The sequence below is a fragment of the Aristolochia californica genome, unplaced genomic scaffold, assembly GCF_029961685.1.
Source record: "Aristolochia californica isolate CCGP_79_NKW_82.1479 unplaced genomic scaffold, dmAriCali1.0.hap1 SCAF_4, whole genome shotgun sequence".
NCBI lineage: Eukaryota > Viridiplantae > Streptophyta > Magnoliopsida > Piperales > Aristolochiaceae > Aristolochia > Aristolochia californica.
In genome coordinates, this window is record NW_027182103.1 from 2,265,339 (window position 1) to 2,283,173 (window position 17,835).

The following is a 17,835-nucleotide window of genomic DNA, read 5'->3' on the forward strand; positions in this document are numbered from 1 at the left end:
TCTCGAAGTCAAGATTATGAAACTATCAACAATTCCACCAATATACCATGAGAAGCATCTTAGACGCGCACTCCTGATCAACTCATTAATCTCCTCTTGATCCTATAGTAATCACATCAAATTAAAGTGACACCCATGATTTAAGGGGCGGTATTAGATGTCTAACACCCGGATCAACGGCCGCGCTTTTTATCGAAGATTACTAATTGAAAATTAGGATGACAATTTTACTAAAAAATGTTGGAAAAAGGGAATACCCAAAAGGCAATTCTCATATGTAAAATTAAAGAAAATGATTTTTTATCTTAAAATGAAGGGATAATGAACTGTTGACTACCAGACAGGAAGTGGAGAATTAATTAGAGTTACTGCCTGAAACATGTCCTGGTGGGGTTAGGACTCTTGTGGAATTGTTACCAAAATCAATCTTTAAGTAAATGATGAATGGGGTCCAGATATTATAAGAGAGCCACAAAGTGGTACTTAATATTTCTTGGTCCCCTCAATTTCATGATTGACCCAAATTGCCACTCAAAATCCTGTTCAAGTCTTCCACCAAACAAACCCAATTTACCCACATAGCCAACTACCCAAACTGTAGATCTCAACATTTTCCTTGACACAGGAGATAATAATAGAATGAAAGCTTAAAAAAGGGATTCACAGATACATGACTGACCTTTTACTGTCTTTTCCTTAACAACAGCTCCCCGTGGTAATAATGGGTTGCTGCAGTAGATGTGACCTGCCACTAACCACAGAGTACTGAATTATCCATCAATGTACCACACCCGTACAACATTCTATCAACTGCCACCACCTCAGATTACCAAATCAGCTTAGTAACGGAGCCTGCAGTATCTTTTTCCACCTGTTCCCCTGTAAGCTCCGTCAGGTTTCCAACTTTATGTCTCTAAGATTTCCCTCAAATAAATGAGGACAGCTAATATGGTTGCCTGCAAGTGGTGGAGTTCATATATTAGATGAAAGGAGAGAATCAGAAGCTATGGACCTCCAACTCGGGACCAGAAGATTCAGGAGGGTTAAATAGAGCATGATGATCCATCTGAGAACATACAAAACAGATTGTCCTGTCAATACACAGTAAGCATCAATAGGAAAGCTGAGAAATAAAACCAACGTGACATCCATCCTACGCCTAGTGACAAGAGGCACAACCAGATAAAGCCAGCAGGATGGGGACCCCCACATCTAGTGGTCACAGGGATGCCTTTCCCCCAGGTCTATTACAGGCAGAAAGATCATCACCATTTACATTCAGAAACCTATAGCAGGGGCTACTCCTGCTATTCCTGAACATGCTTTTCACACAACAGATTGAATGGCCATGGCTATACAATGTTAAGTCTGAACTGGCATTTCTTTGACACAAAAGCAGGAAAATTACCCAGATATTCTAGCATGAGATTTCCAATTTTCTGGGAAGAAACGAAAATTTCAGGTTGAGGTAAGGGAGTAAGTATCTGATATATAGCCTTATCTTGATTTATTCGTTGCTTGGTATAAAGATTATATTTGTTAAGCAACTTTTTTACTGAAAAGAACAGGATTCACTCTCCAACCAAAATAAATAAATGATTACATACAACAAATGAGGTTCAAAATTACAAAACTTTGCTGATTAAGTTACGAGCTGATTACAGTGAAAAGGGAACTAAAATGACCAGAACTTGGTCTTTTCGATGTGCAGTCAAGCATGTATCATGGGCGACATCTATTTTTCTGCTCAATATATGCTTGAATCGATGGCCTTCTTCCTAAAAAGTCGGTGAGAATCTCCATAGAGTCTCTAGCTCCCCCAGGGGCCAAAACCTGCAAAATGTCACTTTTGTCTAAAGATGTTGTACAACTAAAGGAAACATTATTACGTACAATTTGAGAACATGATGGTTCAGAAACAGAGACTAATACATCGCACATAATATTGATAGAAGGTAAACATAGAAAAGATTAATATGTAGTATCTATGCAATAAACGACCAGAAATATTCTGAAAAGTAACATTTGTGGTTGATAGATGTGCAGATAATTTTATTTCAGTAGGCATCAGCCTCACCTTTTCCCGGAACTGCAATCCCAGTGACTGATTTGGTAGATGATCTTGGAACTTCGATGCAAACAAGTCAGCAGAAAACACCTAACAACCACATATAAGTTCAGGTCTACCTAGAGTGAAACTATTAATCGTTCATGTAATGCTACTGGGAAAATGAACAACCGATAGATACATATGAAAAAATTAGTCATCTTACCTCACTCCACAGGTGACTGTAGCATGTGGCTTCATAGCCTATAGCAAGCCGAAGAAAACAAGATGCTGGTTTTGTTCCTTCTATTAAAGGAATGCCTAACATCACCTGTAGATACAACAAAAGCGTAGTTCGAGCACCAAAAAACAAAAAAAAGAATACTAATCTAAATGCAGTTAACTTTTGGGAGAAAAGCATATGCTAACTTTACCTTTGGATAAAGATGCTTGAGTAGCTCCACCATGTCCACATTTTCACTGGAATGAATTATCTGATCAAAAAAACCTGAAAACCTACATAAGTATAACAGCAAGCTAGCTAGAACTATGAAACTTTTATCCAGTAAATCATGAAGAACTACTGTACCACCTAATAATATAGGATAAAATGATACAAACAAAAGACTAAGTACAACAATCATGCCATCATGAACCATCATAAACTCATCAACATGGTGGACACTTCTTCCTTTGTTATTACTAGTTGCCAAATAAACCAAGTCATGGCCACAATACTCCATAAGCAAACTGGACGACCAATGAGAACAGCTAACTGCAAACCCCAAAGGAAAAAATTTACAGAAAACTTGCATTAAAGACAGAGAGAAGGAATGGAAATCCCGCAGAAAATGAATCTCAAACATGTAGGTGGTTAATTGAGAGATTAGAAGGAAAATGCTAGGAGGAATAGGATTCAGTTTAAAGAATTAACAACTTGGAAACATCAATTAATGAAATGTCTGATGAACAAATAAGAACGATGTCAAAGGATGATGAGCTAATGAAAATATAATTGTTAAGGAATAGTCCCACATAGATTAGTGAGTACAAAGATCACAAGTTTATTAGTTGGGAAAGAGGTTTCCTAAGTAGGCTCGTCATTTTGGGATGAGCCTTGGACCCAACATAACATGGTATCAAAGCAGAACTCACATGTGGCCCAACACCTAAACTATCTACTTGTAGAGCCACAAAAGAGAGCCTACACCTAAACCATCCACTTGTAGAGCGACAAAAGAAAGCCTACACCTAAAATTAACCACTTGTAAAGCCACAAAAGAGGGCCTACACCTAAATTATCCACTTTTAGAACCACAAAAGAGGGCCTATATGTGAGAGGGAGTGTTAAGGAATAGTCTCACATGGATTAGTAAGTACAAAAATCTTAATTTTATTAGTTGGGAAAGGTCTAAGTAGGCTAGTCATTTTGAGATGAGCCTTGGACCCAACTTAACAACAATAATAGTGTAATTAAAAAAGAACTATTTTTTTAAACAGTATTAAAAAATAATTGTTGAGTGGGAAAACTGACATTGAGAATTATAAGGTTGAGCAATGGGCCTCCTTAGTGGGTTAGTCATTTTGGGATGGAACCGAGCTCAATTCTTCTCTTTTTCTCTCTTTACTCTTTAATTTCTCTTTTGTTTTTCTATTCTACAATGATTTTAGTCAAGATAATAATGATACTGTTAAATTCACTTGCAGTCTCAAAACTTGGACAAAAAGATGCTGGTAGTCTAATCACTAGCTCCTTCTTAGAGCTTCTAGCAATTAAACTTTTATAACATGCTTGTTGTCGGCATCTGCAACTCATGCTTAAGACGTTAATCATCTTCATTAGATAATTTTTCCAACTTTGGCTCCAGCATGCTAAAGCTGTTAGTTTGGATGTCACAAACAAAATGTTGTTTAAAAATACTTCAAAATCAAAAAAGGTGATCAACTTACATAGAAGAAGTTCTTGTTTCAATTTAAGGGCAGAAAAGGACTCATGCTTTCCTTTTAGCTTTCTACACATTTCATCGGGCAGGGGCTTTGAAATATCCTGCGAACCATAAATTTTGCTTAGCTTGAAAGAGTAGAAATTCCACAGAGTGATTAATTAGATCACGTATGTGGAGCATATCTTATTATGAAAAAATCAAGATTTAGCCTTGAAAAGATATGCACATCTCCTTGATTTATGCAATTAATAAAACAAAAGAAGTACATAAAAATTCTTCATGAGGTAAAAAGAAATGTTTATGTACCAAATATTAAACCTCTAAATTTCAATAGAAAATCACCTGATGAAATCCAGACATCAATTTTAGAGAGCTTGTTTCGTAGCACCTACAAGACATTTTTTCACAAAGTAATCAAATTACAAGAATATGATTTTTCCGTTTCACAACAAGAAAAACTATCAATTGAACTTACCAATTTTCAAGAAGCTGACCAGGAATTTCTACAAAGTCAGGTTCAACTCGAAGCCCAGAAAATCTAGCAAATGATGCTCGATTGCAAATATGATGGATCTAAGAGATTATCATCAAGATTAGAAGTCAGATGTAAGGAAATGAAAGTACCAAGTTTGTAACATGAAAATCCACAGACAAGTGTCAATACAGTTGCATGATTTTGTTCATTATTACAGAAAAAGCAGCAACTAGAAGCAAGCGCACAGCCTAGATGTTTGAAAAAACCTCTTTACAATTCATGCACACTTTAAATGATGTGATCAAACTGTGACAGGGATCCTTATCTATCTAATGAGGCTTGCCTGTAAATTAAACCTGTGCAACGTGTGAAGTAACTCCCTTGTCTATCCCTTGTTGTTAAGGGTTTGCTCCCTTGAGCTTTTGTAGCCTTTGTTTTGTTATAAAATCACCTTTCTCAAAAAAAGTGTGAAATAACTCAACTCTAGATCCAAACAAGAGAAAAATAAGAGAAACACTTTTATACTCAACCCTTTTTTACAAAGAATTTAAGCTGCTCATCATAATACCAACCTGCACTAATGCAAACTAAGCCACATACTAAACATTCATCCTCAAAGTTTTTTTCTGAATGATGATTAACACTGGTTAACGAACAATCAGTTTGCACCAGAAAATAAATATCAATGCTACATTTATGGCAAATGATCTCCATATCTTCCTTGTGTATATTTAAATATAGAGAAAATTTTACAAACTAAGCTTAAGGGATGCTGTAATATTGATAACTCAGATGAATGGACTAGATAAGACTAATAAGATATTATAAAAGACCAGACACCATGAGTAGTAGAGTGATATACTTCCTATAATATTTCACCAAAATTTAATGCAAGATATCTGTATAAGCTCGTTGATTCTCCTAATCTACACATTGGAATAATCTAGAATCCTCAATGCTGCATGTAGTGGAAGGAAAGCATCTGGTGTCAAACAGGGAAAACTACACGGAACTGATAAACATGGAAGGCATAAGGTCTCAAACACAGATGACTACAAGATATGGCAAATGGTTTACTTGTTGTTCAGAGCATATCAGACAAAACAACATTATGATTTTCCCTTTTCAATGATATTAACAAACAAATTCCACAAGCTGCTGGCCACAAGAAATAAGTACATTAACATCTCAGATACCGTTTTCTCTCTGTTTTTAAGAGTTGCAAGGTTAACAAGGACAATCTAAACATTGAAAGAAGCATACCACATGGCTGAATTCATGAAAAAGAGTGACCACTTCTGAAAAGTTTAGTAGAACTACAGCATCGTTATTGTGCTTTTGGAAGTTGGCAGTAAGCAATGAGACGGGTATCTGAGCAGCCAATTATAGAAACAATGAGTATATCAAAGAAATACTAACTATTTACGTATACTTAATTAAAAATGCAGATTTACACTTGCACTCACCTTTTTTTTCTGGACTTATAAAGAATAAAAATAATACAAAGAACAGCGGAGGGAATACCCAACCACTAGAGAGGGTCAAGAGACCCCAGCTTCGGCAAGTTCATCCGATCCACTATATGTAATGACAAACCCGACAATAAGAAAGCCCTTAACGTTACATATTTTACTCCCTCCAACAATTTATGCACCTAACTGATAAAATGTAGTTATATCGTAAAAAAACATGACTTTGCACTTCAAGGCATGAAATTGTCTTACTCCTTAAATAGGTGCAAAAATGATTAGTAACAATAGTAATATGACTCTTCACCTTTTCTATTGAAAATCTATCTTGGTATCAATAAATCAGACATATCATATATGTACCAAAACATGCCATGGGGCCACCAAACAATTTTTGTGAGGTTGGGGTAATGAGCAAGGTGGGCCAACTTACTCAAACATCACGTTGTCATTATACCCAATGCAGCTGACAAACTTTTATATTTTGTATAAAGTTATTATCATTCAATGCTTCTCTAGAAACAATATAACAAATTAACTCAATGTTAAGCTTGAGAGCACCCAGTCAATATTGCCTTTTTAGTTACTCTGGTTAAACCTAGAAAACAACTTTACTAGGAAAGATCATACAAGATTATTTTTAATGTTCCTAGCCACAAGGACTCCGATCAATCCCTGAACCAGTTTACTCAATTACTCCCAGAACCTATTTACTCTCAATTACTCATATAATATACAGTTATTCTCACACAAGGATGAATAAGTCCAACTGGTGAACCACTTTGGAAATGGAAAACATGATGGTTCTTCCTGAGAGTTGTTTTCTGCATAGCAATTTAAAGTGACAAACATTTCAACCAGATAAAGTCATCCTTGAGAGTAAAGTTCATTAATGTCAACCATAAACACAGGCCCATGCCAAAAACTTTATTTAAATTTAATTCGTACAAGCTACTTAACTACCATTTATATTTCACCATGTGCAAGTGCACCTAGTCAGTTAATATCTAATTTAAAAGAATAATGCATGAGGCGCATATTATTCATGGATTGAAATTTTGAAATTTAATCTTCACCGGTTGTAAGGTATTATGAGTTACAAGTTTTCAATCTTATTAAGAAGTACCACTGTAGGAATTTATTATGAACACAAAAGGAGAGATTTTTTTCCACAGGAGAGGTTTTTAGTTAAATATACAATGCCACAAAATGACAACATCTGATAACATCACTTGATTCCATCATGCTAGCAGCAGGAAGTGATTAAGAGGGCGCAAATACAAATGTTTGGAATGGATAAAGTACATGTTTGCTGACAATTGATGGTTCAAACAGCATGAACGAAATTGTGAATAGAGTGTAATTGTAGTTTTTCAGTACATACTAAAGTAAAGAGAAGATCACCTGACGCACACCATTCGAAGAGATGCATCCATTTTGGAGAGCCATAATACAGGTGTGGCTATATTTACCTTCCCTTTATAACAACGGATTCAGAATCAAACATCCCCATACAGTTAAAATAATATGATAAGATTAAGAATGAAAACAGAAAGTGATCTTACCTGGAATATAAATCTAGAAAGAAGTAACCAATCAACTCTTTGGAACTTAAGTTTACAGCAGAAAACAGGCGAACATCTCCATGCCATACTTCAGGTTCTGAAATCTCCTCAAATCTCAGGCCTAAACAAGTACATAATGAGAAAGATATTATGGCATGACTATACCGCACTATGAATGAATATACAAGTGGATTTTGAAATGACAATTCTGCAATATGTACTGAAAACAACAACAGAAAGTCATTCAATGAAATTACCAAAAAGGTCTTCAAATATTTTGAATAATCCTGCCAAGACAACAGTGACTGGAAAGTATTGTTTGACTAGCCCTGGATCCAGGTCAAATTTTTGTTCTTCTACTCTCCTCACATAGTACTTTATGTCTTCAACACCAAAGGTAGATTCCCCTTCTTCTTTCTTCTGAGGGTCCAAATCGATAAAAAAAAAAAAAGTAAAAAGATATTAGGCAAAGTAAAAAGTGAAATGGCAGACATAGGAATAAGCTTACCTTCAATTCTTTAAGCACACAGAGTTCTCTAGTGGCTAACTCTGTTAAATGAGCAGAAAGATCCTCCAAAAATTCAAAGACCTGAATTTATATGAGAAAATTGAAAAGATCAATTCACAAAACAATGAAAAGAGAAAACACCATTGATGTAATCAAGGTGGAGAGATATTAAACATAAACGAAAGATGATCAATATTTAAATGGTCTGATAGAGATCCATGCCTGTAGAGTCTGGAAATTCAATATTTACATTGGACCCCCAAGCTTTGTAGTTTACATAAACTAACTCCCCCTATCATCTATTTCCACCATTTAACTCCAGCAAAGATGTGGAGATAACAAAACCACCACTCTGTTAGACAATGTGTGACAAGTACACCAGCCTAGTACAAGGCCACACTCCTTATGCGAATCGACTAATAGCCGAACACCACACTTTTTATATGGATCCACATATAGCACAAGGCCAATAATCAAACAAGCCAATTTGTTTAATATTAGCCTGTTATTCTAACTGTGCAAGAATTAGGTTGATTTGACATCAATTGTGCAGGCCGATTTAAGGACCACTTTAATTTAAGCCTTATTAGGTGGATTTCACATAAGATATAAAGGTGATGAAAAAAGGAGACCTCTAGTTTAGTATGCAGCTGATTCAGGTGGTTCTCAAATAAAGGATATGGTTCCACATTGAACTAGTAGCAGTAAGTATAAGACATAATAGTCTTTTACGGAAGTACCTTTGAGAGTTTCATATTTCAGTTAGGTTTTATTAAAATAAGGTTGAAGGGATAGAGTAAATAAATTCTGAAATCATGTTGACTGCGAACAATGATATTTCAGGAATGGTTCTGTAAAGAACATTATCTAGTTAAGTAGAGAGGGGGGGCGGGGGGGGGAGTTGCCCTTCAGCAATGAACAGAACTTGCTTATAGATGAAGGAAGTGATGTTCAATCAAATGTAGTTTTATTATTTCTTAGAACACCCCATTGTTGGGAGCTCAGGTCCTCTGTAATTTTCGGGATGGATCTTTGTAATTTGATTCATTTTCAAAAAAGTAGTCAACAGTTCAGTGTAAAAAACAAAAGATGCCAGCTTTACATTTATGGCTAAACCATGTCAACTTCAAAGTGGGCTACTGCTTCGCATCTCCTAAAAAGGTCACCTTTGGAAAACTTCTCACGAACCATGAAACAATTTTTTTTTTCTAGAAATTTGTAAATAAGATACCCTTAACTTCAAAAGTTTTCTTCTCAAGAGCAATGAATAAGTAGTTTTTAAGTAACAGACCTCACTCGATGACTTTGCCATCCTAGGCTCAATTACATAATCTGCATAGCTGGAATAGCCCAACAATCTAGCAAGCTTGTGGCGTAACTGGACCTGTTAATCACAGTGCATGATAGTACAATTATATCAGTAGGAACAATACCTATCATGTTTGTCCCTATTGGTATCAGGTACTGGAAAATAAAATATTAAATGGCCAAGACAGCTTGTATAAGATTTTAAAATCAACCTATCTTGGTCAAGAATCTGACTTAGATACCAAATCTGTTATGTATCAGACACATGGAAATCATGCTATCTATGTATAAAAGTAGACATGCACTCACATGCTATGTCAAATATACTTGTAAGATACTTCTCATATAAGACCAAGATATTGCAAACGGGTTATATATATACTCATTTTATGTCTTTATGCTTTAATTAGCAAGTTAAGCAGAAAACAAGCACCATAGTCCATGAATCTCTTTTTCTTAATCTTACACCGTTATGCCAGTTTCAGAATTTTTCATGTTTCTATGCACATCCAGTGTTTTTGGGGAAACTTGAAATGGGCAGTACTGCACCTTTCTGGTGATATCTTATCAATGACCAAGAAGGACAAGTCCATGCACGTGTTTGACCAATCCACTTTGTTGAAATGCATGTATAAGGGCATTTTGGTCTTTTAATATTTGTGCATGTCCCTCTTAAGTGTTTCAGTGAGATTAGGCATCATGATAGGAGTTTATGTTTCAAGTTTCAAGTTATTCTGATAAGTATTTAGAGAGTTATTGAGATTAATGTAATAGGGGGCATTGTTGCCCTTGGCACCTTTTTCACTTAATTGAGGTATTTAAATAGAAGAGAGCTCAATTTCCAGCACAGCTCCAACATAGAAACATGATTTTTTGGAAGAATGTATCTCATACACTATTCATCGATAGCTGATGTAATACTTTTTATTAAGCACATCAGCCAAATGCATCAGATTTCAAGGTACCAAATACTAACATGGAAACCATTCAGACCTAATTTCCACCAATTCCTATCATATATTGTCATCAACAAACAAAAGAAGAAACCTTTCTTTTGTTATATGCCTTCTACATCTTTTTCCTACAATCTTGTTCCCTATCCTTCATTTTATGGTATTATTTACAAGGCTTCTTTTTTAAGGATTTCTCTAGATTAATTCTTCATAAATTTATTCTCTTTTTTTTTAGATTCCATTCCTCATTTTCTCATTTAAAAAAAAAAACTGAGTCACTTTTCTTTTTTAATCTTTGGTCTCAAAAAAGGCCTTATCATATATATATATATATATATATATAAGCAAACTTGCTTGCATTGAGCTCCTTCTTGAGTGGCCAAAAGTAATCTTTGTTTTTTTGGTTCAGTGATATTAAATTTTGAAGAATTCTCATTATTAAGATGATATTAAGAATTGACACAGTTAAGCATCTGCATGGTTTCAGTATAAAACATTCCTTCCATGTCAAAAAACATCAATTGGGATTAATGTGAGTAATGGCACGGTACCAGACTTTCTAAGATGTGTAGATTTTGTTCTCCACACCTCTGCCCCTGTGCCATAGCTACCATCCTTCTGGTGGCACCAACCTTCAAGAAACAGAAACAGATCTTTTAAAGGATGCTTACACACATCTTAAATTATCTTAGATAGATTACACTTGGAGAAAAAAAATAAAAAATAAAAATAAAACTTTTGACCCAATACAAGAGATATGGAAAAAAAAAACAAGGCTAAGAAAGAGCACTAAAGCCGTAAAATAGTTAATTGTACCAACTTCTACTCAGGTTTTGTTGAAACTAAGTCCAAGAAAATTCTAGAAAAAAAACTAGAACGGAAAATCATGCTTGCTCTCACAGTTCATATAGATGGCATATTCTAAACTTTTAACCAGTTCAAAGAATCAAAAAACAGCTTTTTAAAAAAATTGGTGAATAGCTTTCATTGAAAAAGTAAATCAAGCTTAGAATACAACATATTGCTCAACATAGAGCACAGTCCAGGCTATATTAAGCAAGGGAAAGAGATGGCCCGAATTTAGAACTTAGGTCTAATATCTCATCTAATATATGTTTGTCTCCATGTGTGTGTGTGTGTGAAGAGGTGCGGGAGGGGGGTTTTATCCAAGCCTTTTGCCCTCGACTGAGACTTGATGATTTCTAGCCAGGTTGAAGAGCCTAAGAAAGGCTAGGCTCAGAGATCTCTCCTACCAACTTTCTGAGCAGAATCTGACCTGAGGTCCTTACCTGGAATGGAATCAGATATGCTTTTCTACCTCAAGTTTTTGCTGCAAAATTGATCTCCATAAGCTCAACAATCTGGGGGTCAGGATTTAGGCAGCCAACCATGGAATAATTCTACACCATATTTAGCAGCAATCACTTCCCTCTTTAATGCTTCCTTTTCTGTAGCATACCTCCACACCCGCTTTGCAAAGAGAGCTAAATTCATGCTTTTTAATTTTTTTTATGCCAAGCCCACCTTCCACTTAGGTTTGCAAACTTGGGCCCACTTCACAAGCAAGTATTTGAATTGATTTGAGGTTCCACACCATAGGAATTTATATTGAAGCACGTCCTACTTAGCTACTTTACTTGCTGGACAGGAGAGCACTGACATATGGTAACTGGGGATCCCAGCAAGGCTCGCTTCAATTAGTGTGGTTCAACCAGCTTGTGAGAGCAGCTGGCCTTTCAGCATCCAGCCTTCTCTGACATCTTTCCAACACAGGCTGCCACAGGAACTTTGATACCCTTCCATAGGATAATGGGAGCCCCAATATGTAGATGGAAGAGTCATAGTGCAACAGCCAAGTACAGAACCATCTGTTCCTCTACAGAGGCACTGAAATCAATGCCCAGCACCCCTGTTTTTCCCCCCATTGATACTCTGACCTGATATTAGCTCAAACAAATTCAGCAAGGCCTTCACATTTAGCACTCGCTCATTCTTACCTCTGCACATGATTGTTTATTGTCTGCAAATTGTAGGATAGGTACCTTCAGCTCCTGGTTTCCTACACTTAGCCCTGTTATCCCGCCTTTGCTTGTCCAGTGTAGAGTGAGACACAGAGGGCTTCACTGGTTACATAATAAAGCAGGGGGGACAGTGGGTCTCCCTGTCTCAAGCCTCAAGAACACCCAATTTACTTTATCCAAGGCTTTTTCAAAATCTAACTTGAATATTGCTCTTTTCAGTCCATTTTTTTCTTATAGTGATGCACTAACTAATGTAGTCCGAAAGCTGAGTCCAATATTTGCCTCCTCCTCAGGAAAGCAGATTGACTGCACAACCAAGAGACCAACTGAGACAAGATCTTCCCCCCAAATTCCCCAAGGAATAAAGACCAGGTAATTGTAAGCATTGTGGGGCCCAACAAAGGAAATGGATTTCTGAAGCCAAAAGTCATGAAACCACTACATGAACTAGGAGCACAGGGAGACAGGCCAAACAAACAGAGAAAATAGCTCCAAGTAAGACAGGAGTATGTGGTCAATGGACTTGTCCACTTGGTCACACAGCAAGCAAGAATTACTCGAAAGAATAGAACCCCTCTTCACAAGATTATCTCTGGTCAGAATTTTCCCATGAAGAGCTCCAAATGAAAATTTTGACTTTTGGAAGGCTAAGGAAAGACCAAGCAGAGACAGCGGTAGGGCTAATTTTCTTATTAATTAAAACATTTCTTTTTGAAAAGGATTAATTAAAACATTTCATTACTTATATATACAACAGTTAGAAATTAAATCGAAAAAGTAAGTTGGAAACAAATCTAGGCAACAAAATTTTATAATAAACTTTAAAAACTTCCTAACACTAACTTAGTTCATTTCAGATTTTTAATATCCTCTTACTTTAAAGCTCTAACAGTAAACTAAGTAACACCTAGATTAGCCGAACTCCTCCAACCAATAGAAAATTCACCACATGAGCAAAACAAAACAATAAATAGGATAGAGAAAAACAGGGAAAACAAGAAAATAAGAGTCCAAATCAAGATTGAATCAAATAAACTACCTTACAGTGTTCGAGTATTGGTAACACATGATGACTGCTCAAAGTAACCCTCACTTTGCCATAATCAGCTCTTTCCAAGCTCTGGCATAAAACTCATATAAAGTTAGAGGTTTATAACACTACTTTAGCTCTACACCTTATACATGATTCCAAGATAAATAAACCTGAATTGCAATTGAATTTCCTCTAGATTAAATAACAAGTTTCAGAATAAATGCAAGTTTACAAACAAAAAGAACAAGCACAGTTTACCTTAATAAACTCTAGTGGCAACCCAGACAGCTCTGACTCATTAAACAGAAGAAATGTTCTATCATCATTCAGATTATGAATAAATCGCAAACTAAGCTCATCAATTTCATTCCTCAAGCGCTCAATCTCTTCTCTCTTGCTCAAAGTGAGGCTCATTCCATTCCGTTCAAAATCTCTAACCTGTGAAAAGAGGCAAGAGAATGAGTGAGTGAGTGAGTGAGTCAGAGAGAAAAAGACAGACAGACAGATAGATAGACAGACAGACAGAGAGCTTAACATGAAGCAGTCCACAGCTTAGATAATCAAGAAGCTATCATATTTATTATAGGGTTGTGATAGACTCCTGGCATGTGATCTAGAAATCATTCTTGAAGCAACAGGAAAAAACAAAAAAAAAAATCAATTTGAAGTTTTGGCCCCATACGTAAGTCTTCCAATGCCAATAGAAACTTATAATAGTGAAATACCTATAAAATATAAAATATGCCACATTAATCTTTTTTTATTTTACAAAGATGCTTCAGAAACTAATGTCAGTACAAATGACAATCATTAAATAAGCTCGATAGTGTCAGAATTTTGGGCAAACTTATAGAGCACAAATCATGTTACACATTGGCCCAGAATACCCATACTTACACATTTTTTTAAATGACATACTCACACCTTTTTGGCATCAATCTATTTATAAGTTTCATCTTTTTTTAAACTTATAAAGTAATAAGCTTTCACCCTAATTATTTCAAGAATGAAAAATGCTTTGCCACTTTTTACTTTAAGGGTTAAAGGAGTATCTTTAATCTATTTAATAGCCAATCAATAATATCTGCCCAGCTTTCACATTTGGTATATTTACTAGCCAATCTAACATGTCTGCCCAACTACCAGATTTAGCATGCTTTAGACTGTTTTCCTTTTGGTAATCCACACCAGGTGCTTTTATGTCTTTGAATGACAATTACACATGTACACTACAACCAATACCCCTTAGTGAGACTTTCACCCAAGACCTTATAATAGAAAAGCCCTCATGTGACCATTGTGTGCCCTGTCACAATTGAGTATATGAAGTATCCTTTGTTTTGCTTTGTTCCCAAAATTTTATTGATAGGTGAAGAAATGCATCATTCAAATTCAAAGAGAAACAAAAACAAAGTGCTTATGCAAAACAGTACATCAGAAAACAGCAAGAGAATAGATTAAAAATGGATAAGTTCTATGCTATGCTAGATGTCAAGTGGAAAAACACTCTCAAGTCTGTCAATTGCATTTCTGGTAGTCTAGCTAAAGGTGTTTCAAAGAGCAATGTAATGGTTGGGGAATCTTATCCTCTTTCCCTGGAGAACGGAGGATTTCCGTCTCTCCCTTTCATATTATTCTCATTCTTTAGCAATAAAATTTAATCACTCACCAGTTCCAAAACAAAACAAAAAAAGGATAAGTTGGATGCTTATCAAGTACATACCAAACAATGTACAAACTGTTTGGTTTCGGGACTCATCCATTCACCTCTGGCAGCAAAGCTCTTGACTACACGGTAGACATCTTCACGTTTGCTGAATACCTTGTTTACAAAAGAATATGTTAGATAATGAGCTATTAATTGATTATTAATCATTCTTTCTTCTATTTCCAAGAAAAAAAGAAGTTTTGAAGATTTTAATTTGTCAAAAGAACTGATGGATTCCAGACATGATCATTGGTAGATTCAAGTAAGATAATAAAAATAAGAGCTAAATTAAGAGTACAACAACAAACACCTGCACATGTGGAGGTGTGCATCTATTCTCCTCTCTGCTTCAGCACTAGCCTTACGCACATCAGCTGAAGGGCTCAGCATCTTCTGAAAAACACAAGATTGCACCAGGGGGAACTGTAGTGCCTCAAGCTCCGCCAAAGGTAAGATAATGTTCACATATGTAACCTGCATAACACAAAAAGTGTTTCAAGTTATTTCAAAAAGGGAACCATGAGAAACAAATCTGACAACAGAGGTACCATTAAAAATTGTTGAATTCAGATCGTGTATAGAGCAAATAATGTAGAAGGAACTTTTGACACTAAAATATCTGATAGATTGAGGAACATGAACATGAACATGAAATTCAATTATATCTGTGACAAAGGGTACTGTAAGCAATTCAATGAGAAAAAGAGAAAGAAAACATAAGTACCAGAAATTTACAAGAATTTCTGGAATGTTGAAGCAGCAAAGAAGATGCAAAAGGGGATTTCAAATAAACAGATATTTCAGTGGCATGATGGCAGGGAGAGAAGCCATTGAAAATCAGGAGGAAGTGAAAATTTCTCAGCATTGAGAAGAAAAAATCGTGTATGAAATCCCACGAGTAAACAGTAGATGAAAAAGCAGCCCACTTAATCTGAGAATAACCATGCTAGAGCAAAAATGAACACCATAAACCTTCAATACATGTCAACACTATTGCCTAAGACATGATGCAACTACTCAGAAACTTTGCATGCAGCATGAAAACACAAAAAAATACATTGGTAAATCACTCTTAAATAAATGGAACCAGAAAGAAGGTGACATCTAATGTTTGAGAATGCAACTACAGATTCCTTCAAAATACTTAGAGAATGAGACAAAAGAAAAAGAAGGAGAGATGACATCTTGAAAGAAAAAGAAAGAGAAAAGGCATCTTAAAAGAAAAAGAGAATAAAAAATTTACTAAAACAAAGAAAATATTTTTTTTCTGAACAGTACCTTATCAAGAGGAACCGCAGCCACTGAGTCATGAACCTCTTTTGACTTGGCAATGATATGGTCTGCTAACTTGATAACTTCCGAAGCAGACAATTTGACACAAACGCTTAACCCAGGGAGCTCTGTTGCAGTGTAAACATAAATAAGACAAAGACCACTTAAAGTTCCACAAATGTAAAATGTAAAATACAAAATTCATGAAAAATGTACTTATCACCAAAATTAGTACAATATAATCAGGTAAATGTACAGTATAAGAGTAATTGCTAATTCAGAGTTTCAGATACTTCCTACTTTCATCCAGGTTTGATGAGTGTCTCTAGATTTGTATGGAGCACATCCCACTAAGATATCGTATATCAGGACCCATTGTGGTATCTTTATGAAATTTATACCAATGCAGAGAGTTGTAACAGGACAGGCCACCATAGTTAATGTTAAATGTGAAATTGTTTTTAAAATCAGCATCGGAAGATACCTAGGAAAACTAAATTAGCACTACCACTTTATGAAAATATCCTCTTCTGATGAGATCTCATTTGACCACCACGAACTACAAGGAACACACATGTACAATAAAAATGATGACAGAGGCCCGTTGGCAAAGTCCCAGCTCACATGCAGCTATAGAAATCATTCTGAAGAGATTGGATTCATAAAAGAATCTTAAGAAAGCCAGATGCAGTTACTTGTTAAAAGATTCGCAGTCAAAGCATAGCAGACCTGATCCTGATTGCATGAACTCCACAGAGCAGATATATTTGGAGCTTAAGAGTTGAATCACTGGCACGGTTCCTTACATTCAGCTCCAAGGACAAGGCTCCCAAGAGCGAAAGAGGTACAGTTGGTTCCACATCATCGTCATTGAAAACCTCTAGTAAAGAGTACAGACAATCTAATACCAATACTCGAGTACTCGCCCATACCGCTAATGATTATTTCTTATCCGGTACTTAAACTATCTTTCCTCCAAAATGGATAACAGATAACTACTGGTCAAAAAAGATCTATCCTTCAATTCATTATTATTCCTTTTACATATCACCGTGTACTCCACAAGACACCTTCAGTTTATCAACTACCACCGAATGAATTTTTACCAGCGCACCGAAAAGAAGCACATTTCTCATTCGACAACTCGATCAAACGCGAACGACAACCGTAGATAAAAAAAAAATCATGTGGTAAATATTCTACGATAAATGCAGAACTCAATTGCATCCACCATTCAACATCACCGCTAAGAAGAGTCGGGTTTGAAAGAATAAAAACAGACCCCAGGATTAGCCAAACTAAAAGACAACAAGCCCCTACCTTTCTTCTTCTGCTTCTTTTGCGAGTTGATAGCTGATATAAAAAGATTCACTGCAACGGCGACGAGCGCAGCAGCGCCGGTAAAGGCGAGTATTCTCCTCTCTTTCTTCCCCTTAACCATTTCTACCTTTCTTCGCAGTATCGAGAGCGTCAATAGCGAGGGAAAAATGTCGGAAGCGACCCGCAAGCGAAGGGTCTTTCTATGTCCGA

General features: G+C 35.9%; 1 protein-coding gene across 2 annotated transcripts; it reads right to left on the reverse strand.

Moving 5' to 3' along the window:
- Window positions 1–1,561: 1,561 nt before the first annotated feature.
- Window positions 1,562–17,774, reverse strand: LOC137962710 (probable thimet oligopeptidase). 2 transcript variants are annotated; one of them, XM_068809735.1, is made up of 20 exons: window positions 17,626–17,774; window positions 16,312–16,433; window positions 15,344–15,507; window positions 15,049–15,139; window positions 13,584–13,763; window positions 13,332–13,412; window positions 10,823–10,903; window positions 9,302–9,394; window positions 8,011–8,091; window positions 7,760–7,922; window positions 7,503–7,623; window positions 7,342–7,414; window positions 5,732–5,839; window positions 4,469–4,566; window positions 4,336–4,381; window positions 3,998–4,094; window positions 2,482–2,555; window positions 2,274–2,378; window positions 2,078–2,158; window positions 1,562–1,833 (listed from the first exon to the last, which is right to left on the reverse strand). In XM_068809735.1, the coding sequence occupies exons 1-20, from the start codon at window positions 17,744–17,746 to the stop codon at window positions 1,723–1,725; spliced, it is 2,091 nt and encodes a 696-aa protein (XP_068665836.1). In that variant the 5' UTR covers window positions 17,747–17,774; the 3' UTR covers window positions 1,562–1,722. The 2 variants fall into 2 exon arrangements, with proteins under 2 accessions (XP_068665836.1, XP_068665837.1); XM_068809736.1 differs by lacking the exons at window positions 1,562–1,833; window positions 2,078–2,158 and having other exon boundaries at window positions 2,292–2,378; window positions 2,482–2,541.
- Window positions 17,775–17,835: the final 61 nt, after the last annotated feature.

What these genes read in the sequence shown, in the direction of transcription:
- LOC137962710 (XM_068809735.1), bottom strand. Translation starts at nt 17,746, where the DNA reads ATGGTTAAGGGGAAGAAAGAGAGGAGAATACTCGCCTTTACCGGCGCT. An exon ending in TCAAGCATCTTTATCCAAAG is followed by an intron (nt 2,379 to 2,481) that starts GTAAAGTTAGCA and finishes TTGTATCTACAG; the next exon opens with GTGATGTTAGGCATTCCTTT. An exon ending in ACAGTCACCTGTGGAGTGAG is followed by an intron (nt 2,159 to 2,273) that starts GTAAGATGACTA and finishes TGTGGTTGTTAG; the next exon opens with GTGTTTTCTGCTGACTTGTT.